Source organism: Chiloscyllium plagiosum, unplaced genomic scaffold, assembly GCF_037043375.1.
Source record: "Chiloscyllium plagiosum isolate Xiang-an unplaced genomic scaffold, Cpla_swu_hap1 HiC_scaffold_41, whole genome shotgun sequence".
Lineage (NCBI taxonomy): Eukaryota > Metazoa > Chordata > Chondrichthyes > Orectolobiformes > Hemiscylliidae > Chiloscyllium > Chiloscyllium plagiosum.
Genome location: NW_028270179.1, coordinates 34,638,400 through 34,663,585, shown reverse-complemented (window position 1 = coordinate 34,663,585; position 25,186 = coordinate 34,638,400). Strand labels below are relative to the sequence as shown.

The window sequence follows — 25,186 nt, the reverse complement described above, 5'->3', positions numbered from 1 at the left end:
TGACATTGGGAATACATCACTGTTCCTTCACTGTCGCTGAAACTCCCTCCATAGTGGTATTGTGGGTCAAACCATAGCAGGTGCAGTGCAGCAGTTGTAGAAGGCAGCTTAACATCACCTTCCCAAGGGCAACTAGGGATGGGCAGTAAAAGCTGACCAGCCAGCGATGCCCATCTCACATGAATAAATACATAATAAATCTCTTTTGAAGCATTCACCAGAACTCCTTGTTCTATTTTACTTCTTGGTCTCGATTGTAATAAGGTTGTTATTGAGTTTGAAAACTTGTGTGCTTGAGGCTTTGGTCAACATGATAATATCACCTTTGACCGCTTCCTTTCCCCATCCTGATGCTGTCAGAGGTTTGTGAATATAAGCTAGAAGACATCCTTGCTCTGCTTTCCTTTTTTCAATATCCTGCCTTAATTTAACGTGATCTCACGTAGTGATTCATGCCCAAATATATTTTCTCACAATTCCCTACATTGAAATCACATCCCAATTTCTGTAGGCTGACCAGGTCTTTGATTTTGGCTTGTGCGTACAATACTCTCAGGCCTGACGAAGCGTCACTGGACCTGAAACATTAGCTTTGAATTCTCTTCATTAATGTTGCCAGACCTTCTGAGCATTTCCAAGAATTTATGTTTTTATCCATAATGGCCTATAGTATTATCATCAAAATGATTAATAAGTTTCGTGTCATCTGCCAACTTCCCAGTCGTGTATTATTAGATTAGATTAGATTACATTACCGCGTGGAAACAGGCCCTTCGGCCCAACAAGTCCACACCGACCCACCGAAGCGCAACCCACCCATACCCCTACATTTACCCCTTACCTAACACTACGGGCAATTTAGCATGGCCAATTCACCTGACCTGCACATCTTTGGACAAATCATACATTTGAGACCAATAACTCGACATCTCAAAATACAGCGTGTGATCCAATTTTCTGAATTTCAACCTCCCACTGCAGGCAATTTTCCAGTGATGAAATAACCCTTCCCACTGTGACAATGCTTCTCTTTTAACAAGGCTATGCTGCCGCTGTTTTCTCTCTCTCAGAGAGATAGTAAAAGACGTTTGTTTTGAAATGGGTTGGTTTCGGGGTTTTATGACCAGTTGGGTTATAGCTAACACATACTCCTCATGGAAAAGACTTTGAAGTTTATTTTTTTTTAAAGTTGTAAACTTAAAAAGTGGTCAGTTCTCTGATTTGCTCAGCGTTACTCTGATTTGCTTCTCTTTTCTTGTTGGCAGCCTGACTATTCACCGAAAGCATTCAGGCAATCGTGAAGCTGCTGGACCCAAGAAAGGTATGGCCATGATGACAAGTCACACCCCCTGGGTGTTAATGTGTACAGGACATTGGTTAGACCACTTTTGGAATATTGTGTGCAATTCTGTTCTCCTACCTATTAGAAGGATGATGTGTAACTTGGAAAGGTTCAGAAAAGATTTACAAAGATGTTGCCAGAGTTCCTGCATTTGAGCTAAAGGGAGAGGCTGAACAGGCTGGGCTGTCTTATATGGCGGTATACTGGCAATGCACCATACCGATTCTATTGACAATCCCTCCATTATTTGCCCTATAATACAACTCTTATTAAAATCTCATTCAGGCAGCGTGTTTCAGTGCAATGCAACGTAAAATAGCCAATGTTTAACCAAAGCTTTCACTATTCTAAGCCTCAGTTTAAAACCTACACTTTGTACCTGTCTAGACTAATATTAGATTAGATTACTTACAGTGTGGAAACAGGCCCTTTGGCCCAACAAGTCTACACCGACCCGTCGAAGAGCAACCCATCCAGACCCTTTCCCCTACCTTTACCTAACACTATGAGCAATGTAGCATGGCCAATTCACCTAACCTGCACATTTTTGGATATGTGGGAGAAATCCGGAGCACCCGCAGGAAACCCACGCAGACACAGGGGGAGAAGTTGCAAAATCCACACAGACAGTTGTCTGAGGCAGGAATTGAACCAGGGTCTCTGGTGCTGTGAGGCAGCAGGGCAAAGCTCTGTGCCACCGTGCCGCCCTATTCAAAAGGCATCACTTCTCACCACACGGTATTTCAAATATTGTGTGACGTTTCAACTCGTGTTACCAGATTGCCAGTCGCATCCTAAAATCTGCTACTTCCTTTTCTGTTTATATATATGGAAATTGACCGGAGTATCTTTATTTTAAAGAGGGGAACTCCTTAAAGCGTTGGAACCAATGTATGGAATGAGACATATGCAGAGGAGCATAATGGCATTGTGATTGCAATTTTGAAATGTAATCTCTGCACTGTCGAATTGACTATAGACTTGACAGTCAGTTCTTAGGGTTTTGTAAAGATTTAGTGAACTTCTCAACAAGGGAACTTGGAAGAACAATAAAAAACAAACGCACATGCAATCTCTTTCTCTCTGTCTCTCACACACACATACACACACCCTTGTCTGATGTATTAAAAACCTCGTGTATTTTAAAATGATTTGAAAATTTTGATAATACCTGATGTATGACAGTTCCTTCTCACTAATCATTAACATGCTCAGTAACTTACACTGTCAACATCACAAATTTCATACCGTCATTCTGGCGGCTAACTCCTTCAATAGTTTCAGTCCTCCAATATATCGTATCATCGTGCCGAGTCTGAACATTCCAGTCATTTCTTCCACCTAAACTATGTTTAAACTGTCGCTTTTCTTCCGAGTTGACAATGAGGTTCATCTCTGTTGTATTGCTAAATGCAACACTATTTCGTTCAGACTCCACGAGACATTCCATGTTTTGCTTCCAGCTGCTGTTATACATATTCAATATTGAACAGCGCCTTTCAATCGATTCCAATGTATGGAAGCAGGCCATTCGGCACTTCGAGTCCACACTGACCCTCCGAAGAGCATCCCACTCAGACCCATGGAGGATCTGCACACTGACAAGTGTCGCTGAGCCCTCTCTCTCTCTCTCACAGAGCTATCTATAAAGAGAGTGGCGTCTGCCAGCCTTCCTCGCTCTCTCTTTCTCGCTGTCTCTGAGACAGGTATCTGTACACTGATGTTTGTCAGCCCTCAATATTTCTCTCTCCCTCCCCCAAAGATATCTGCATACAGACTGGCATCTCATAGTCCGCTTCTCTTTCGCAGGGAATATCTGTACACAGACGTGGGCCTCTTTGCTCCTTCCTACCTATTTTTCTCTCTGTCTCTCTCTGTTTCTCTCTTTCTCTCTCGATACCTCTCTCTCTCTCTCTGGGAAACATTTGTGTATTGCTTGGTGTCTGTCAATCGCCTGCCTCTCAGGGAGATAGCTGTACAATGACTGGTGTTTCTGAGTTCTGACTCTCTTGGAAATGTTTCTACATTGACTGATTTCTCCAAATCACCTCTGTTTCGGAGATATCTGTACAGTGACGGCTGTTTCTCTCTTCACCTCTCTCTCTCTGTCTCTCCTCCCACACTCCCCTCCCCCACCTCCGCCCGCGAATTTTATGCGCTGTGATTGATGTCTTACTGTCCTCTCTCTCTTTCTCTCTAAAAATCCATGCGCTGTCTGGTTTCTTTTAGCCCAATTTCACCAGTGCTAACTTTCTTTTGAAATGTACACGAACGTGCAATTGCTTGTGCCAGCCAGTCTCAGCTGCACATGCACTCAGGCTGGTGGGAAAGCATTCAGTTCCAGCTGAAACCTTGTTTCCAAATAGCATTTAATTCTAGTTCATCCGTGGGATCCCGACCTCCCTGGCTTGGCCAGCATCTATTGACTAGAAGGCATCATAAAAACAGCAAAATTCTTGTGAGTCATGAGTCAGATGTAGACCTCAGAACATTAGTGCACTAACTGTTTTATTGTTTTCAACAGACGGCAATAGATGCATGGTTAGCAATAAATTTTGAATTCCAGTTCTTTTTTGTTGAATAAAGATCGAACTAAATGGTTTTACATGGCGAAATTTGAACACCTACATTTTGTTCTTTGTTTAGTCGAAGACGTATGGAAATTATCACATCACCCTTTTTATTTAAAAAGAACTCTTCATGTTACAGCTACGCAATTCCTAAATGTAGCTTTCTATTTATTATCTCTACGCAGCCTCAATTAACATCTTTGTGTTTTTTAGGATTAAGTACTATATATATAGAATCATAGAGTCAGAGAGATGTAATGTACGGAAACACACCCTTCAGTCCAACTCGTCCATGCTAACCAGATATTCCAAACCAATCTAGTCCCACCTACCAGCACCCAACAATATCCCTCTAAACCCCTCCTAATCATATATCCATCCAATTGCCTTTAAAGTATTGAAATTGTACCAGCCTCCACCACTTCCTCTGGCAGCTCATTCCATACACACACCACCCTCTGCATGAATAATTGCCCATTAGGTCTGTTTTATGTCTTTCCCATCTCACCTTAAACCTCTGCCCTCTAGTTCTGTACTCCACCACTCCAGAGAAAATACCTTATTTATTTACCCTATCCATTCCCCTCATGATTTTATAAATCTTTATAACGTCACCCATGAGTCTCCGACGCTCCAGGGAAAACAGCCCCAGCCTATTCAACCTCTCCCTACAGCTGAAATCCTTCAACCCTGGCAACATCATTGTAAATGTTTTCTGAACCCTTTCAAGTTACACATTATCGTTCCGATAAGAAGGAGAGCATAATTGCACACAATATTCCAAAAATGGCCTAACCAATGTCCTGTACAGCCAACATGACCTCCCAACTCCTATGCTCAATACTCTGACCAATAAAAGAAAGCATACCAAACGCCTTCTTCACTGTCCTATCTACCTGCGACTCCACTTCCAAGGAGCTATGAACAAAGGTCTCTTTGTTCTGCAACACTCCCTAGGACCTTACCATTGGAGAAAACTTAGGCGTCATTACTATTATTCTCCTGAAATTGGCAACTGCATTCCAGAGGATGAGTTTCAAGGAATATGATCTACTTGTTTCCTGAAACTTTGTTTTTACAAATGGGGTGAAAACAAACTTTAGAACATATCTCTTTTAGTGCAAGAGGTTATTCTATTATTCTGAAAGTAGTCCCTTCATTGGAAATGTTTGGGCACGAGAGCATTGAATTGCATGGTTCTTATACTGAATCGATGAAATGGTGTGACGAGAAAACGGGAACAAGGTACTGCATTGGAAGATAACATGATCGTATTGAATGGTGGTGCATGTTGGATGGCATGCTATTTCCCAAATTTCCTCTGTTCATATGTGTATAGTGTTGACATTGAAAATTATACTGCCAAATTCAAAGAAAATCGTTCAGTTAAGCCTACTGTTTTGGAAATAGAAAGGACAATTGAAATGCCTGCAGCTTCAAGTAGTCAGAAACAATATAGATCAAATTTAGTGTCCAACATTCTTCTGGAAGTACAACAAAATGACTATGATGCATTTTTGTCTTCGTCAGTTTTGAAGTAGGACATATTTGTCTCGAAGTTGCAATTCTGCGTCTTTCTTCTCACTGTGCAATCTTCTCACTATTACCAGCATTTATTGCTTCAGCAGAACTCAGTTTTTTTCTGAGGTATATGTCTTAGAACAACCATGGCTCATACTCGACTGAAAGAGAGAAATAATTATTTCCAAAACTAATGGAAACGCCAATGATTTTGATGTTTTCAGAAAATAAGACATAACTATCAAAGCGTCCATGAAAACGGGGAAGAGAACACATCAACAACTAGAAAAGTCTACAGCTTCCAAAACCAAAATGTCAACGTGCCAAAAGAAAACAAAGCTTTCTAAACTGTGCGTTTTTTATCCTAGGGACAATTTATTAATGCAAGAAATGAAGAAATTGAAGAGATATTGAACAACGTTTGTCTGTCTCTGTGCACAGCAGGAGAAGCATGCTTTACGTGAGAAATAGATGTTACATTTGGGCTCGAACCCTTCAGAAAATTAGGTAATTTAATATCAGACGATTAACGAGGGCTTTGAAGCAGATGGAGCGAGATCAAGAACTCCACTTGAATGTTCGGCCAGTATTGGCAGCTCATAACTGTAATGGGCACACTGGAGATAATTTGAAATAATCGTTTTGTACATTTCATGCTCTCAGAAGGTGGGAACTAACCAATTTAGTATTGCTATTCATGAAAGCAGGAAAACAGAAGCCAAACAGAGAACTTGATGTTGGTGGGAAAACCGTACTAGAAATATGCTGATTATTATTTCTTAAGAAAACCTCAATAAAACACTTAACGAGTGGTTGTATGCTCAGAAACAAGAAAGACAAAGTCTTTCTAGTTATGGGATATTTGTTTCTCAAATATATAGCCGTTTAAATGGAGTTTATCTGTATTACAATAATATCAAGCGTCTACCAAAACCTTATAAGCTTGATTGCTATAACATTTGATTTTGTCAGAATTGTTAAAAACATCTATGAGACGTTGGTGCAGGTTGGATGGGCCATATTTGACACAGAAATGCGGTAGACAGCATAAATTTGTCAAGCCTAGCAAAATAAATTAAAATATTCCCACTTTATGCAAATTGTGGGTGCTTCTGTGTTGTCTCTTTTGTTTATGAAACGAACATTCTGCTTTGTAAGTAGTCTTATCCATTTTCCAAACCCTTTTAACAAAGACTTGTCCGTGCTTATCGAATTTTGGTCCTATACTATTACAAAGTTGTAACCTATATTTTGCAGTGTTTTTCCTTAATCTCTTTACAAATGCATCCTCCACAGAGTTTTGCAGTAAACTGCCTTTCCAATTGTCTCGCCTGTCTGTAACTCATCTATAGGCTCCTGAATCCGTATACTATCTTAGAATTATTGGATCATATAATCCAAACAGGGTGGAAGCAGGCCGTTTGAACAAACAAGTCCACACGGACTCTCCAAAGAGTATTCCACACAGACTCATTCTTCTCCATTAATACCGAGCATTTCGCCTGTCTAATGCACTTAACCTCCACATCCTTGATCACTATGGGCAATTTAGCGTGGCCAATTCACCTAAGCTGCACATCTTTGAACAGTGAGAGGAAACCGAAGCACCAGAGAAAACCCACATAGAAATCCACATAGAAAGTCGTCAGAAATCGAACTCGAGTCCCTGATGCCGTGAGACTTATTATTAATTTTTGGACTCCTGCAGAAATGGAACTTTGCTGTTATCAATTGGTTCATCAGATGTTCGATTTTCTCACTCCTGATCTAATTTGTATTAATGATGTCACTCTCCAGTTTCTGCTGTTTTAGCATTCTAATATTTCTCAGCTTTATCAACAATCTGACCTTGTTGGCGGGTCTTTTTTTTAGGATTACTGTGATCCATGCAAATAAATAAACCTTGCATTGGATAGCTGAAGTCGTTTACTCATAATGCCACCTTTAATAAATGCCATCTCTGTTGGTCCTGTTTTTATTATTGGATCGTCCCCGTGTTCTGTTAATCAGGGACTGCGGTCAATGCATTATTGGTTCTAGCAGCAGCACAACCCCAACAGGAAGAACAAGCAACTGCTGCAGAATCAGCGTTGAAGAAATTAGATCCACCAGCAATGGATGCAAAGGGTTTGAGCATTCAATTTTACTCAGAGAATGATAAATTGGATCAAGGCTGGCAACCGAGAGTTGAGGTGAACCATGACTAACCTCTCGATGTACTTCAAAATTATGGAGGTCTGAGCCACAATGGAAGTAGACACTGAGGCTCTCTGCATCAGTTTTCTTTGGCACTGGGATGGTGATGGTCTTCTTGAAGCGTGTGTCGGAGAGGGTGGGAGTGTTCTTCAGATTATAGTATCCTTGCCCTGGTCCAAATGTCTTTGAAATTTTGCAATTGTGTTCGACTCTACCTCTTCCTCTGGCAGCTCGTTTCAGATATGTACCGCCCTTTTTATAAAAAAAAGTTAATCCCCAAGTCACTTTTAATTCTATCCTCTCATCTTATAACTATGCCTTCCAGTTTTGGACTCCACCACTCTCAGAAAAGACCTTAGCTTTTCACTTTACGAATACCCCTCATGACTTCACTAACATCTATAAGGTCACACATCAGCTTCGTACACTCGCAGGGAAAAACCTGCATCAGCCCATCTATCAATTCATTGTAACACAAACCTTATAGTCTCAGTAACATGCTTGAAATGTTTTTTTTTCAAAAAGGCAAGTAATGTTGGTGTCCGTGCTGACTTCATCTGAGGGAAGTGCACCCACCTTCAGCTCCTCGAAAACTACGTTATGGAAGTGGAGCTGGAGCTGAATAGACTCCGGATCATTCAGGGGCAGAGGGTGTTATTGAGAGCAGTTACAAGGAGGTACTCACAAGTTAAGTGCAAAACAAAGGCACAGAAAAAAAAAACGGTTATGATCGGGGAAAGAAAGGGACACAGCAGGTAATGCAAGGAATAACAAGTACATCATTTTGGACACTGTTGGAGGGACGATGTATCAGGTGTCAGACATGGAGTACAGGTCTATGGCACAGAGTCTGTCATTGTTGCTTAGAATGGAAGGAGGGAGATGAGCGGTGCATTAGTCATTGGGTACTCTATAGTTAGCGGGACAGATTGGAGGTTCTTTGGGAACGAGAGAGACTCGCGATAGGTGTGTTGCCTCACGAGGGTTCGTGATGTCTCGGATCACGTCATAGCAAGGTGAGGAATAGGGAGAGCGAAGAGTTGCAGACCTGACTGCAGGGATGGTGCCAGAAGGACTATTTCAGATACCTGCAAAATTGGGGGTCATTCTGGGTTAGATGGGAAATCTACAAACAAGACAGTCTGCTGGGGGGGGGGGGGGGGGGGGGGGGGGGGAGGAATTTGTTAATGCTCTTCGGGAGGGTTGAAAATCATTCAGCAGGGGGACAGGAACCTAAATTGTAACTCCAGTGTCCAGGAGATTGAGAGTTGTGAGGTCGGAAATGTGGTTTCAAGGTCACAAGAGTTCTTCGGCAAGCATAAAAGTGGATTAAGCATGTGTACTTAAACGCCAGAATCATCTGGAATCAGGTGGGTGAATTTACAGCATGGCTTCGTACCTGGGACTTCGATGCAGAGGACAGGATAGCAAAGATAGTTCTGAATAGGAACGAGAGCAGTAGGATAGTTGTTACGGGGTCTTTAAACTTTCCAATAATTCACTGTTAATCTGATAGTTCGGGTACTTAGATGGGTCAGTTGTTGTCTGATTTGTGCAGGATCGTTCCTGACGCAGGCCAATAAGGGGCTAGGCCACATTAGATTTGACACTGGGCAACAACATGGCCACATGTTAGATTTGGAGGTAGGTGAGCACTTTAGTAATAATGACCGCAGGTTGCTTATGCTTCTTTAGCGATGGAAAGGCTTAGGTATATAAAGCAGGGCAAGACGTATTGCTCGGGGAAAGGCCGATGTCATTACGTTAGACTTAGAACGTATAGGATGAGGCAGGAAATTGCAGGGGCTGGGCACAACTGAAACGCCGGGCTTATTCAAGAAACAGCGACAGTGTATCCTTCATGAGTATGTACCTGCCAGGCTGGGAGGAAGTGATTGAACGATGAAGCGGTGGTTTATTAAAGAAGTTGAACTCTTGTCAAGAGGAAGAAGATGGCTGATACTAGGATGAGACATGAAGGTTTAGTTAGAGCACTTGAGAGTTGCAAGTTACAGGCAAGTCTGAAAAAGAGAGCTAAGAAGAACCAAAAGGGGACATGAGAACTCGTTGGCAGAGAGGATTAAGGAAAACCGTAAAGCATTCTATGGGTATATCAAGATTAAAAGAATGACAAGACAAAGTTTTGGCCCAATCAGATATTGTCGTGGGAAGTTGTGCGTGGAGTCCGAAGAGATAGGCGAAGTGCTAAGTGAAAAATTTTCGTTAGTATTCACATTGGAAAAAGGTAATATTATCGAGGAGGAATATTGAGATACAGGGTATTAGACGAGACGGGAATAAGGTTCATAACAAAGAGGTGTTAGCAATTCTGGAAAATGCGTAAATAGATCAGTCCACTGGGACGGAGGGGATTTCTCCTTTGATTCTCTGAGAAGCCGGGGAGGAGATTGCAGAGCCTTTAGTTTTGATCATTATGTCGTCGTTATTTACAGCAATACTGCCAGAAGACTGAATGATAGCAAATATTGTCCCCTTGTTCAAGAAGGGAAATATCGACAATCCTGGCAACCATATACCGATGAGATTTACTTTGGTTGTGGGTCAAGTGCTGGAAAATGATGTAATAGTCAGGATTTATAATCATTTACATGGGAATAAGTTGATTAGGGATAGTCAACAAGGCTATTTAAATGGATGTGGTGCCTCTGAAACCTTCTTAAGTTCCTTGAGTTGGTGACCAAGCAGGTGGATGAAGGTAAATCGGTTGATGTGATGTATATGGATTTCGGTAAGTTGTTGGATAAGGTTCCCCAGGTAGTCTATTGCAAAAAACAAGGAGGCATGTGATTGAGGAAGATTGGTTTGGATCAGAAATTGACTAGCTGAAATAAACAGAGGGTTTTGGTTGATGGGAAACGTTCGTCCTGGAATACAGTTACTAGTGGTGTACTGCCAGGATCTATTTTGAGGCCACTGATGTTTGCCATTTTCATAAATGACCTAGAGGAGGAAGTAGAATTATGGGTGAGAAAATTGGCAGATTACACGATGGTCTGTGGATTTATGGACAGTGCAGAAGAATGCTGCAGGTTATAATGGGAAATAGATGAGTTCAGACCTGGGCTCGGAGGTGGCAAATGGAGTTTAATGCGGAAAAGTATGAGGTGATTCACTTTGAAAGAAGTAACAGGAATAAAGAATACTGGGCTAATGGTAATATTCTTGGTAGTTAGATGAGCAGAGAGATCTCGGTGTCCGTGGACATAGATCCGTGAAAGTTGTCAGTTGGGGTGATATGGTTGTTAAGAAGGCATTCGGAAACAGGTCGGTGTTGTGGATGGAGGGAAAAAAAACCCATAGGCACTCCAATGGCCCCAGTTCCCAAGGTTTGCGGAGTTGAATGTTTTGCTAGTCAGGGTTTGTTTTTGTGCAATCTCTCTTCTTCAGATTGAACACATTTCTTTGTTGGAGGCACAGGGCAACTGGTATTCAAGTTGCAAGTTTTCCAAGTTACAATTTAAAACCACAATCAAAGCCACTGTTGTGGGGAAATAAATCTCGCTTTCATCACGGCTTTTGGTAAATTATTGGAGACAACAAAACACTGTGCAGAGGTCTATGTCAACTACCAATACGCCCCCCTCTCCCTCGATATCTTTTCAGCTGCACAGGAGCACGTCAGATAATCGCCTGTGTCTCGTCAACACTCATTTTCTATAGTGGCCCTGGTGCTGGTGAATCTATAAACAGCCTTGCAGTTGGAGCGCCCTGTAGCCGTCATGATTCAACATTGAGTTCAATTATTGCGCAGCACGAACACCTGTTTAATTTTGAATTAGCAAAAAATGTATCTCTCTTCGATTTTAAATTAACAACCAATTCAACATCCAGTGCCGTTTGTGGAAGGCAATTTGAAATATCTACCACCCTTTGTGTACAGAAGTAAGTGTTAACATCAATTCTGAACACTGCAGCCATATTTTTCAAGCAGTGCCTGCTAATTCTTGAATAAAATGATTAATATTCATCTGTCTATCTTTTTCAATGAATGCCTGAGAGATACCCTTCAGATCACATCATTGTCTTCAAAATTATTGCGACAAGTGGCCTCGTTGTATAATCTCTCCTCAGAACTTTTAAAATAGTTCTGGACAGAGAGAAAACTTGTCCAAAAGTTCCAGTTCTAAATTGGAGAAAGGCAAAATTTGATGGAAATAGATCAGAGATTGGATAGTTTGATTGGACTGGTTTGTTTTCAGGCAAAGGGGCATCCGGCAAGAGAGGAGTCTTTAAACGTGAGAGAGATAGAGGTCAAGATCGAAATGATCATGTGGGTGTGAAAAGCAAAAATGACCGGAACAGGGAGCCCTGAATGGTAAAATAAAATACTGAAGCTTTGACCAGAAAAGGAGAAGGGAGAGCTCACTTTCAGGCGGCTGGAATCAAGGGAATCGCTTGAACTATTCTGGGGATGCAATAATTTGCTGGAGAAGCAAATCAGAAGGGAGGAAGGGGTCACGGGATAGCTTTGACTGAAAAGATTAGGGTGAATCGAAATAGAATCTTCAAGTATATTAAGGAGAAATAATAACTCGAGAGAGAATAAGACCGCTCAAGGACAAAAGTGGACACAAATGTGTAGAACCGCAGGAGATGAAGGAGGTCTTCAACGGATAGCTCTCCTCTGTGTTTACCGTGGAGTAAGACAACATAGAACATAGAACATAGAAGAATACAGTGCAGTACAGGCCCTTTGGACCTCGATGTTGCGCTGATCCAAGCCCACCTAACCTACACTAGCCCACTATCCTCCATATGCCTATCCAATGCCCGCTTAAATGCATAATAATGAGGGAGAGTCCACCACTGCTACTGGCAGGGCATTCCACGAACTCACGACTCGCTGAGTAAAGAACCTACCCCTAACATCTGTCCTATACCTACCCCCCCTTAATTTAAAGCTATGCCCCCTTGTAATAGCTGACTCCATACGTGGAAAAAGATTCTCACTGTCGACCCTATGTAAACCCCTAATCATCTTGTACACCTCTATCAAGTCACCCCTAAACCTTCTTTTCTCCAATGAAAACAGCCCCAAGTGCCTCAGCCTTTCCTCATACGATCTTCAAAGACACTTGAGAACTTGGGGAAGTTAGTGGCCATACATTGGGGTCAGTCCATATGACTGTGGAGGAGAAGTTAGATCTATTTGAATGTCCAAAAGTGTATAAATGTCCTCGTCCCACAAGAACACTGCAAGAGGCCGTGGAAGAAATTGTGTTCACCCTGGTTGAAAGTTCTGCATCATCATTATCCACGGGTGAGGCCCCTGAAAACTGAGGGGTAGAGAATGTCGTGCAATTAGTCGAGAAGGAAAACCCGAGGACTCTACACCAATAAGGTCAACATTTGTGTTAAGTCGGTTACTTGAGAAGATCCTAAGATATAAGACCTAACTGCATTTGGAAAAACTGGATTTGGTTAGGAATAGTCAGCATGGTTTTGTGTGTGGGAGACCATGACTCACAACTTTGTTAGAATTCTTTGATGAAGTGACCAGGGAGGTTGACGAGGGCAGGGCGACAGACGTCATCTGGATGGATTTCACTGAGCCCTTGATAAGGTTCCAGATGGGAGGCTGCTCTGGAAGGTGAGATCACATGGAATCCACAGGGATCTGACAAACTAGGTACACATTAGCTTAATGGTAGGAAGAAGAAATTAATAGTGGAAGGATGTTTGTTGGACTGAAGGCCTATGACTAGGGTCATTGCTCTTTGTAATTTATATCAATGATTTGAGTGAGAATGTACAAGGCATGATTAGCAGGTTTGTAGATGACACAAAAATAGAAGATATCCAGCACATTAACAAGGTTATCAGAAATTGCAGCAGAAACCCAGTCATCTGGGGAAGTGGGCTGAGGAACAGCAAATGGTGTTTAATCTAGATAAGTGTGAGGTCTTGCACTTTTGAAAGTCAAAACAAGGTAGGACATTCATGGTGAATTGTAGGGAAGTGGAACAGAGGAACCTTGGAGATCAGGTGCACAGTCCTCTGCACGTGGAGCCACAGGTAGTCAGGGAAGTGAAGAAGGCTTTTGGCACATTGATCAGTTAGGGCATTGGATATAGAAGTTGCGAAGCCTTATTGCACTTGTGCAGGACTTTAGTGAGTCCACACTTGGTGTATTGTGTTCAGTGTTGGTCAACATTTTCAGGAATGATGTTATTAAACTGGAAATAGTGCAGAAGAATTCTGCAAGGATGTTTCCAGGACTCAATGGACTGAGTTGTAGGCAAAGTTTTGACAAGCTTGGACTTCTTTCGTTAGAGTTTCAGAGACTGAGAGGGGAAATCATAGAAGTTTCTCCAGTGATGAGAAGTATGGAGTAACTCAGTCTTTTTTCCCAGGATTGAAGTGAAGGGTTTTTTTTCTGTTGAGATGGCAGTTGCACCGCCCTGTGCCCCTTCATTACTGCTCATAAGCGAGTGAATGTAGTTGTTTGTATGACCAGCTAAGTGTGTTTTTCAAAGCACTGTGGAATCCCAGCAGACCCTGCTTGCTATAGTTTCAGTTTGCAAATTCTTCCCTCCCCCTGCCACGTTTCCCTCCTTCAGCAGTGAACTGCTGCAGAACCCTGCCCGGTGATTGTCTGAGTTTGGTTTCTTACTGCGTTCCCTGTTCAGCGATTCCCCCTCAATTGCTGCCTCGCAGTCATGTGCTTTCTGTTCTTCGTTCAAGCTACAACATCTTTTGGAGAGATTTTAAAATTTTAAGCAAAAGGAACAGCAAACAATGCTTATGCAGTATATTAAAGCTAGTGTAGTACTTTTGAGATGTAATCACTATTGTAATGGAGGAAAGCCAACATGTGCACAGCAAGCTCACAGAAAGAGTGATGTGGCAGCGACCAGTTTTTTTTTGGTAATTCAGTCTAATGTTGGATTCTCTCCCAGCTGTAAGATGCTCTGCAGAAATTCACTGGAGATCCTTGGACAGCACCTTCCAACTCTCCAAAGAGTGAGAGAGTTTTGGGCCACCACTCCCTGCAAGTTCTCCTCAAAGCCACTTACTATCCTGATTTGGAGTTATTTCGCCGTTCCTTCATTGTTGCTGGGTCAAAATCCTGTGTCTCTCTTCTTAACAACACCGTAGATGTCCATACACCACAGTGACTGCAGTGGTATCAGAGGGCTGCTTACCACCATCTACTTCAATTAGCGATAGGGAATAAATGCTGATCTAGCCAATGACACCCTCATTCTCTGAATAAATTTTACAAACATGCCCAATTACAATGTATGAGGTTAAACCATAAGAGAGAGGAACAGAGGCTGGCCATTTGTCCCCGTGAGCCAGCTTAACCATTCAATTGTCATTTATATAAATGATTTGGATGTGAGCATAAGAGGTACAGTTAGTAAGATTGCAGATGACAGCAAAATTGGAGGTGTAGTGGACAGCGAAGAGGGTTACCTCAGATTACAACAGGATCTGGACCAGATGGGCCACTGAGCTGAGAGGTGGTATATGGAGTTTAATTCAGATAAATGTGAGGTGCTGCATTTTGGAAAAGCAAATCTTAGCAAGACTTATACACTTAATGGTAAGGTCCTAGGGAGTGTTGCTGAACAAAGAGACCTTGGAGTGCAGGTTCATAGCTCCTTGAAAGTGGAGTCACAGGTAGATAGGATAGTGAAGAAGGCGTTTGGTATGCTTTCCTTTATTGGTCAGAGTATTGAGTACAGGAGTAGGGAGGTCATGTTGAGGCTGTACAGGACATTGGTTAGGGCACTGTTGGAATATTGCGTGCAATTCTGTTCTCTGCCCTATTGGAAAGATGTTGTGAAACGTGAAAGGGTTCAGAAAAGATTTACAAGGATGTTGCCAGTGTTGGAGGATCTGAGGTACAGGGAGAGGCTGAACAGGCTGGGGTTGTTTTCCCTGGAGCGTCGGAGGCTGAGGGGTGACCTTATAGGGGTTTACAAAATTATGAGGGGCATGGATAGGATAAATAGGCAAAGTCTTTTCCCTGGGGTCGGGGAGTCCAGAACAAGAGGGCATAGGTTTAGGGGTGAGAGGGGAAAGATATAAAAGAGACCTAAGGGGCAACTTTTTCATGCAGAGGGTGGTACGTGTATGGAATGAGCTGCCAGAGGAAGTGGTGGAGGCTGGTACAATTGCAACATTTAAGAGGTATTTGGATGGGGGATATGAATAGGAAGGCTTTCGAGGGATATGGGCCGAGTGCTGGCAGTTGGGACTAGATTGGGTTTGGATGTCAGGTCGGCATGGACAGGTTGGACAGAAGGGTCTGTTTCCATGCTATACATCTCTATGAATCTATGACTCTATGATTGGGGAATCGAGGAATAGAGGACATCAGTTTAAGATTAGTGGGAAATAATAGGAGGGAACCTGAGGGGCATTTTTTTAATTCTTGCTCAGGGGTTAGTAAACATATTGAATGATTTGCCAGAGAACGTGGTTTAGGCGAGTACATTAAAAACATTTAAAAGTCATTCGTACACACACACTCACACACATATATATCTATATCTATATCTATATCTATATCTATATCTATCTATCTATCCATCTATATACACATATGGATAGAAAAGGTTAAAAGGAGAGACTTTCGACAGACGTAATCATGAACCTTCCAAAAGTCATTCTAAGAATAAAACACCAACTCATTAATAAATCTCCCCAAACACACATACAGACATGGTTAAAAGTAGCGATGTTACGGGGGAGGGAAGGATCGAAAAATTATTAACTGATTCCTCTCCACAAATATTACTGGCAAGGTCATCTTGTTCCTTATTGTATTGTTTCTTGATCTTCATTTTCCCCATTCTGACACAGAGTGCGAAGTTCACAACTGGAAAGGCCTTCCTCATTAAAATCCTTGTAGCAAATGATAAGGGGAAATGAAGTGTCTTTCTTCATGTTTTATACATTCATCAACTGCAGAAAAGTTTGGAACTTGCAGACATGTAATGCCTTCGGCCCAACAGCCCTTGGCCCAAGCTATGTATTGACTTAAGAGCCAAACATATCATTGTTGGCAGGCAATCACATACCGAGACCAATAATTTCACAGATATTACAGAGAAAGTGCTGTGGTGATAAACAGTGAGGAGGATAATCTTAGCTTGCAGGAAGATGCATATTGGATGATCATTGGCTAAATGCATTCAACCTGGAGATATAACAGGTGGTGTGCTTTGTCAGGAGAGACAAGAATTCTGAATGTGTGGTGAACAATCAAACTCTGACAGGCATGGAGGAACAGAGGAACCTTAGTGCGTGTGTCCGCCATGGAATCCCGACAGTGTGGAAACAGGCCATTCGGCCGAACAAGCCCATACCAACACTACTAAGAGCATCCCACCCAGACCCACCCCTTATCTCTGTAATCCTTCATTTACCTGGTGACTACACCAAAACTACACATCCTTGAAAACTATGGGGAATCCATCATAATCTGCACATCTTTGACGGGATAGAAACAGAACCACCAGGCAGAAACCCATCGTGGGCGGCACGGTGGCACAGTGGTTAGCACTGCTGCCTCACAGCGCCAGAGACCCGGGTTCAATTCCCGACTCAGGCGACTGACTGTGTGGAGTTTGCACATTCTCCCCGTGTCTGTGTGGGTTTCCTCCGGGTGCTCCGGTTTCCTCCCACAGTCCAAAGATGTGCAGGTTAGGTGAATTGGCCATGCTAAATTGCCCGTAGTGTTAGGTAAAGGGGTAAATGTAGGGGTATGGGTGGGTTGCACTTCGGCGGGTCGGTGTGGACTTGTTGGGCCGAAGGGCCTGTTTCCACACTGTAAATAATCTAATCTAATCTAATATAATCGACGATAGCGTGCAAGCTCCAGTCAGACAGCCGCCTGAGGTTGGAATCAAGCCTAGGTCCCTGAGGATGCATGGCAACAATGCTAACCACTGAGCCATCATGCCACCAGTCCTACAGTACGTCAGGATTCGTGGATAAAATGGTTACGAAGGCATAGAGTTTCAGAGCAGGGTTTGGGTCCTGGAACTGTTTTCAGAGCCGGTTAGGCCACAACTAGAGTACAATATATGCACTGGAATTCACATCACACAGTGGCGTCATTCCACTACCAAGGGTGAAGTAATGATTTGGAGGGTGAAGTGTAGATTTATCAGGAAAGGTTTAGTTATGCAGAGAGATTACACAGACTGAGCATGCTTGCATGACAGTAGAGGAGACAGAAAAAGGGATGTGATTGAGATTAAAAAGTTATCAGTGGCATTGATAGAGTGGACAGGAAGAAATGTTACTTGTTGACGGAGGGAACAATGAACAGGTGGCATGGATTTAAGGTCCGGGTCAAGAGGTTTCAGGACCTGAAGCAATTTTGTTTCTCACTTCAATTTTGTTTTTCACTTGGAACTCACAACCTGAAATGTTGCTCAAAGTAGAACCCTTCATAGCATGAAAGAAGCATTTAGATGAGTACTTGTGATGCCAACGCAGGCACAGTCAAGTGCCGCGTGCTGGAAAATTAGATTCAAAAAGTTCATTTGACGGATTACTGGTGCTGAAAGGATGGGCTTACACATCCATTTCAAAAAGGAAATACTCTTATTGTGAGCCTTTGTGGCTGGCAGAAGAGGGAAACCTTGAAAAACAAAACATCTATTTCACACGTGGCTGTCATCAATGTACATCACTGGGTTAATCTTGGATTGTTCTCTCATTGGGGTGAATTAACAAGTTTTGGCATCGCGATGATATACATTCCAGAATTGCTGAGCTACAGTTTCACACTGTTACGTGTGGATTTACTGAACTGTTGGAGTCACATCAAGGTATTCAGCTGGACTCACTGTTTATGACATTTTGTAATAAGCTTGGAGACATGCTTAAGAGCTTCTTTCAACTGACCTCTGAATTTTGTCTGTGTCACTGCATAAATGCACGTATTCGTGCATGAACTTAAAAGTTGTAACATGTACGCACTTTCCTGCAGAATAAATTTTGGGTCATTGGGATTGGAACTGATCGAATAGGTATTGCCTGAAATTTGTACAAGTAGAAAATGTACAACGTACGTTGTCCACAACAAGAGGAAACTGCCCGAGATTGTAAAGAGTAAAATGATGGACTTTCTCCTGCTCTCCATTTCTGTGTCGCCTTTATTAATTTCATTGCTGTGGGATCTGAGTCTCCTTCGGGCTCGATTAGCAACTATAATGTGTTTGACAGTCAGTCCATTAAACAGCAAAATAAGGAGGAACGGGAGACATGGGGTTTGAATGCTGTCAAAAGTGTCAAACAATCTCCAGGCAACCGATGTGTGATAGGTCTCTTTTATGTTGCAGTACCAGCCGACGTTATTAATGAAATATAAGGTCTCATAAACGAAGTAAAATGGAATGTTTGTCAAACAGCATAGCACACAGACTATTATGATAACTACAGCTGCTACTTTTTCTGTGTAGAACTTATTTTTGTGCTTTTGGTGACAAATGGTTAGGAACCGATCAAAGGTAAAAGCGACAGTCAACCAGACAGAGCTGTTTCGAGAAACGTAGGTAAGTAGAATTATCAGGCGACATCCCTGTGTGGTGTTTAGTAAACTAGCTGGAAAACAAATTGCCAGAAGTCGACTTAAAATCACTGCAATGGAAATAACAAGGAGATCCATTGTCGCCATAGATACAAGGTATCGAGTGACACATCCTGAGAGACCACATCTTCCTCGGGAAAGTATCACTATGGTCACCAGGTTGGCTGTAAGAGACAGAGTGCGAGAGTAAGTGAGGGAGTGTTAGAGTGAGAGAGAGAGAGAGACAGTCAGGCAGACATTCTGAGACATAGAGAGACACAGAAAAATAGACAGATAGAGAAAGTGGGAAAACAACATTGACTGTTTGGCCAATGGATGGCATGGCATTGTGTCAGTTATGTTGGATTCAACTAAGAAAATTAATGTTTATATTTTTGAATCCGATGGTTTATTAACAAGAATGTCGATCGCAAATAGTAATTGAACCCACAAGATAAAATATTTGAGAAAAATTATACTTGGATCTTTCCTATAATATATAAAAGTTAGGAAATTAACTGTTTTTCATAATCAAACAGGCGGAGAAACGATGCTAAAATGGTAATAGGAAGGACGTTTGGTCATATCTGAACATGGTAAGTAATGACAAAACCACACATGGAGTAAACAATCCTCTTCAGCTCATGCATCACTGATACTTTCTCCAAGTTCAAGCCAGAATTGTTTGCATTCACTTACCATTGCATAAAGTTCAATATCATCCGCATCTCATCAGATTCTTAAACAGATGACATTGAATTGCACTACCAGTGCTAAGTTGCCAATAATCGTGCCTCTCAAGTGCCAGACATTTGCCATTTCCAAAAAGATAGCAGAGAACGTGTTTGAATGTCTCACTTGATGAATCCCCAATTCCGCATAAATTCTCCAAGGAGGAAGGCAGGCAATGCAATGCTTGCTGGATGTAAACAGTTCCAACACAACCTTGACTGCATTTCAGTGTAAAGATATAGCTCATTTGACCTCACCATTTCATTGAACATGCACTCCCTCCAACAGTAATAGAAATTAGCCGTTGTCAGTATCATCGACAAGATGCACTCCAGAAATTCACAAAGAACCGCCTGAACACATGGCCTCTGCCGGAGAAAGGGCAAAGACCGCAGAGTGCTAGGAATAGCAGTATATCGTCACCTTCAAGCTTCTCATCACCCTGACTTGGAAAGGTATTGCCCGTCCTTCCGTGCAGCAGTGTCACTATCCTGTAACTACTTGCCTCACTACATTTCGGTACAGTTGCATAAAATAAACTGCAGTGGATCAAAACGACAACTTAACCAACACCTTCTGAAGTCAATCTAGAGTTGGACAATACGTGCTGAACCAGCCAATTGTGCACATATTCCAGGAAAGTATAGAAAACAATGTTTAGAAAAGAGAAATGGTCATAAAGGAATCAAGTAAATTACATAAAATGGACATGAGTGCTAAGACGTCTGTAATAAATATCTGAGGGGAAGCAGGTTGTGAATGTTAAAAAAAAAACCTCGAAACTAGAACTAAAACTATTGATTGTCATTGTTAACTGTCTCGGTGATTATTTAACTTTTGATTTGATTGCACAAACAACAAAAAAAGTATTGTGTTATTACGATGTGTCACTGATTAAATTAGAAGTTTATGGACCCGCTCAGAATATAATAAATGCACAGCTATGGTCAAAACATTTCATTAAGCATCAGTTTTCCAAGAATATATTGTATTACCATAATTTACCTGGAACTCCGAAAGCTGCAAGGGCAAAGTAATAAAGTAGAAATATCAACACTTTTGCAGGAGCATGCATCGTTAACAAGAATAATGAATTGGTACCCTCTGACTTCTTTAGTAAGGATTGTGATGTACCTATTTATACATGATGTACACCACTAGAGACACAATAACTTTGAATCATTGTTTGTATCTGGTGCAGTCTTTATTAAAAATAAACAAACTAATGCAGCCATTTTCACGCTAATAGCAACTAATGTAATATACCGTGATCCAACAGAAAAAATGGCCAATATGCGTGAAAAAGTACTTTCAGTGATTAAACAGGAAACTTAAACAGGAAATTATGCGATGTCAATAAATTGGAACCTTTGAAATTTTTATGACCATAGGTAATAGTAACAGAAGACAAATTCCAGAATGAATACTAGTTTGATAGATCAAATGTTTAACTTTGAATTTGGTTACTGTGTTAGTTTTTAAATAAATGCAAACGAGACTTCGGGGCGTCCTAAAACGGGCAGGCAGACAGACAGAGGCAATTGACCACATTGGCCAGAATGACATTGGTATGAAGACCTGCAACAAAAATTCCGGTAGTTACGTTTGAAAAGCCAGAACTCTCGGGTAATAATCTCAGGATTACTCTCCGAACTACGTGCAAATGAGGGTAGGAACTGAGACAAAGTATATTGAATACCTTATAATGTGGTGGCATGTGTGTGTGGTATGGGGCTGTCTTAAGGAATGAGGATGATTGTGATGTATTCCAGAGACGGTGGGACCTAGAATGACAGAGGCATGGAAACAGATCCTTCCGTCCAACTCATCCATGCCAAACAGATATTCTAAATTAATGTTGTCCCATTTGCCAGCACTTGGTCCACATCCCTCTTAACTCTTTCGATTCAGGCACCTATCCAGATGCATTTTAAATGCTGTCATTGTATCAGCCGCCACCATTTCGTCTGGAAGCTCATTCCATACACACAGCAACGTTTGCGTCAAAAGGTTGACCCTTGGGTCCTTTTCAAACAGAACATTGAACATGGAACAGTCCATGGAATAGGCCATTCGGTCCTCGATGTTACGCCAACCTGCGCAACCAGTGTGAAGCCATATGTTTATCCAATGATCATTTAAATGCCCTTAAATTGTGCGAGTCTGCTACTGTCGCAGGCCCCTTACTACTCTCTGAGTAAATAAAATAGTTCTAACATCTATCCCATATTTATCACCTCTAAATTAAAAGCTATGTCCCTTCGTATTCGCCATCACCATCTGAGGGAAAAGGGTGTCAATGTCCGAACTATTTGACCCTCTGATTGTCTTGTATGTCTCGATTAAATCCCCCTCAACCTTATTTGCTCTAAAGAAAACAGCTTCAGATCCTCAGCCATTTCCTCGGAAGACCTTCCCTCCATAACAGGCAACATCTTCGTAAATCTCCTTCCAAAGCTTCCACATCCTTCCTATAATGCGGTGACTAGAACTATACATTATATTTCAAGTGCGGCCAGACTAGAACTTTTGTACAATTGCAGTACGATCTGGTAGCTCCGAAATTCAATCCCTCAGCCAATAAAAGCTGAACACCCTCTAAATCTGTGTGGTAATCTATGTACATAGACATCGACGCCTCTGTGCACATCTGCATTGCCAAGAATCTTACCATTAACCCAGCTCTCTTTATTCCTATGATGCCTTCCAAACTGTATCACCTTACACAATTCCGCTTAATATTTCCCCTCTCACACTAAACCTGTGTCCTCTGTATCTGGGCTCTCCAAAACCACCCAAAAGACGATGTCTATTTACAATATCCATGCCCTTACGATGTTAAAAACCTCTATAAGGACACGTCTCAGCCTCCGAAACGTCGAGAAAAAACAGTACGGGCCCTTTCAGCCTCTCCCTGTAGCTGAAACCCTCCAACCCTGGCAGCATCCTTGTAAATCTTTTCTGAACCCTTTCACGTTTCACAACATCCTTCTGATAGGAGGGACACCCGAACTGTACACAAAAGTAGTCTAACCAATGACCTGTACAAGCTCAACACAACCTTCCAACTCCTGTGCATGAACAATAAAAGATAGCATACTAAATGCCTTCTGCATTATCCAATCGAGCTGAAACTTTTCTTTCAAGGAATTCAGAACGTGCACTCTAAGTTGTCTTTGTTCAGCAACACTCCTCAGGACCTTACTATTAAGTTTATATGTCCTGCCCTGATTTGTGTTTCCAAAATGTGGCATTTCACAATTATGTAATTTAAACTGCACCTTTACATGTAAGACTTGCTGCACGTAAGTTAGATGGGCATGAAAATCCTGGGAGGGAAGTTTGATACTTGTACTGGTAGTGTTAAAATTACAGTGGTGGGGAGGATTTGGCCAGAGCCAGAGCAGCAGTTCAGTAAATATGGCCAGCATTACTTGTTCAAGAGCATATTGAAGGAAAATCCCATTGAATGATTTTGCTGGGAGTCAATGTCATCAAAGTTTCAGCGAGGATCATTGTGGGAATAGTGACCATAATTCCATAAGTTTTTGGATTCTTGTGGAGAAGGACAAGACGACTTCAGATGAAATTATTGAATTAGGAGCAAGTCTAAGTATAATTGAATGAGACAAGAATCAGATTATGTAGGTTGAGAATGGCTGCTTGAGAGTAAATCTGGGAGTCTTTCACGGACCAACTGCTTAGAGCGCTCTACAGGCATGTTCCTGTGAAAACGGAGGACAGGAATGGCAGGAATCGGGAAAATTGGATGTCAGGTTTTCGAATTAGTGAAAAAAAGCATACCTCGTATCTGGGCAACCAAAATAAAAGGACCAGGTTTTGAAGAATAGAGCAAAACTAAAAAGGAAGTCAAGCCGAGAGGTAGGAGAGCAAAAAAGTTCGATGAAATATCCTTGGCCAACAGTTTTCAGGGGATTCCCAAGGCATTTCACATATATATGTAATGTGTAGGAGCAAGAGGGAAGCTAGGGGAAGACTAAACCCACTCATGAATAAAGTTAAGAGGTTATGTGCAGAACCACAAAAAATGGGTGAGATCCTTAATGACTACTTTGCATCGGTGTTCTCCAAAGAGATGGACACGAGGAATATTAAGTTTCGGGAAAAATGTGTGAACGCTCCCAGGCAGTTCAACATATTCAAGGAGATAGTGAGGACTGCAGATGCTGGGAAGTCAGCCTTGATAAAAATGTGGAAGTGGAATAAATATAGCAGGTCAAGCAGCATCAGAGAAGCAGATGAGTCGACGTTCTGTCAAGATACTGCATCAGGTCTGGGAGGGGAAAGCGGGCTCAGAAATAAATAGAGCACGTGGTGTGGGGATGGGGGAAAATTAGGAGGAATGGCGGTAGAAAATGTGCAATATATGTCAGCCAAAACAGGACGAAACTGCCTGAGATGGCAATGTCTAAAACAATGGAGTTCCTGATGCTCTTCAGTTCTGTGTCACCATTATTAATTTCATTGCTGTGTCATCGGATTCTCCTGCGAGATTCTGCGGCAAACATAATGTGTCTAACAGTCACTTCATTAAGCAGCAAAACAACGAAGAACTGGAGACATGGGGTTTGAAAGTGGCCAAAAAGATAAAGCAATCTTCATGCAACTGATTTCTAAAAGATTTCTTTTAACAGGTTCTCGGTTTGCTCGCTGAGCTGGTGGCTAAGTTTTAGAAGAGTCGTCACCATTCTCGGCAATATCATCAGTGAGCCCCCAATGAAGGGTTGGTGTTCTCCCTCGCTTGCTATTTGTGTGTCTTGGTTTGTTGTGGTAGTTGACATCATTTCCTGTTTTGTTTCAAAAAGGTAGATAAATGGCAACCAGCTCTATATGTTTGTTAAAGGATCTCTAGTTAGAATGCCAGGCTTGTAGGAATATCCGGGCATGTCTTTGTTTTGTCTGTCCCAGGATGAATGTATTCTCCCAGTCAAACCGATATCCGTCTTCGTCCATGTGTGTGGATACCTGTGGCACTTGCTCATGTTTTGTTGGCTGGTTATTGCTCATGTATCCTGGTGGCTAGTGCCCAGCCCGTTTTTCCAAAGTAGTTTTTCTTGCAGTCCTTGCAGGGTATTTTCGTGTAGACAATAGACAATAGACAATAGACAATAGGTGCAGGAGTAGGCCATTCTGCCCTTCGAGCCTGCACCACCATTCAATATGATCATGGCTGATCATCCTCAATCAATATCCTGTTCCTGCCTTACCTCCATAACCCTTGATTCCACGATCCTTGAGAGCTCAATCCAA

At 41.9% G+C, this 25,186-nt stretch overlaps 1 protein-coding gene across 1 annotated transcript; it reads right to left on the bottom strand.

Annotated features, from left to right (window-relative positions):
- Nucleotides 1-18,457: 18,457 nt before the first annotated feature.
- On the bottom strand, nucleotides 18,458-20,990 carry LOC148138224 (putative G protein-coupled receptor 139). Its single transcript, XM_087981894.1, has 2 exons — nucleotides 20,921-20,990; nucleotides 18,458-19,368 (listed from the first exon to the last, which is right to left on the bottom strand). The coding sequence occupies exons 1-2, from the start codon at nucleotides 20,988-20,990 to the stop codon at nucleotides 18,458-18,460; spliced, it is 981 nt and encodes a 326-aa protein (XP_087838020.1).
- Between the last annotated feature and the right edge of the window lie 4,196 nt (nucleotides 20,991-25,186).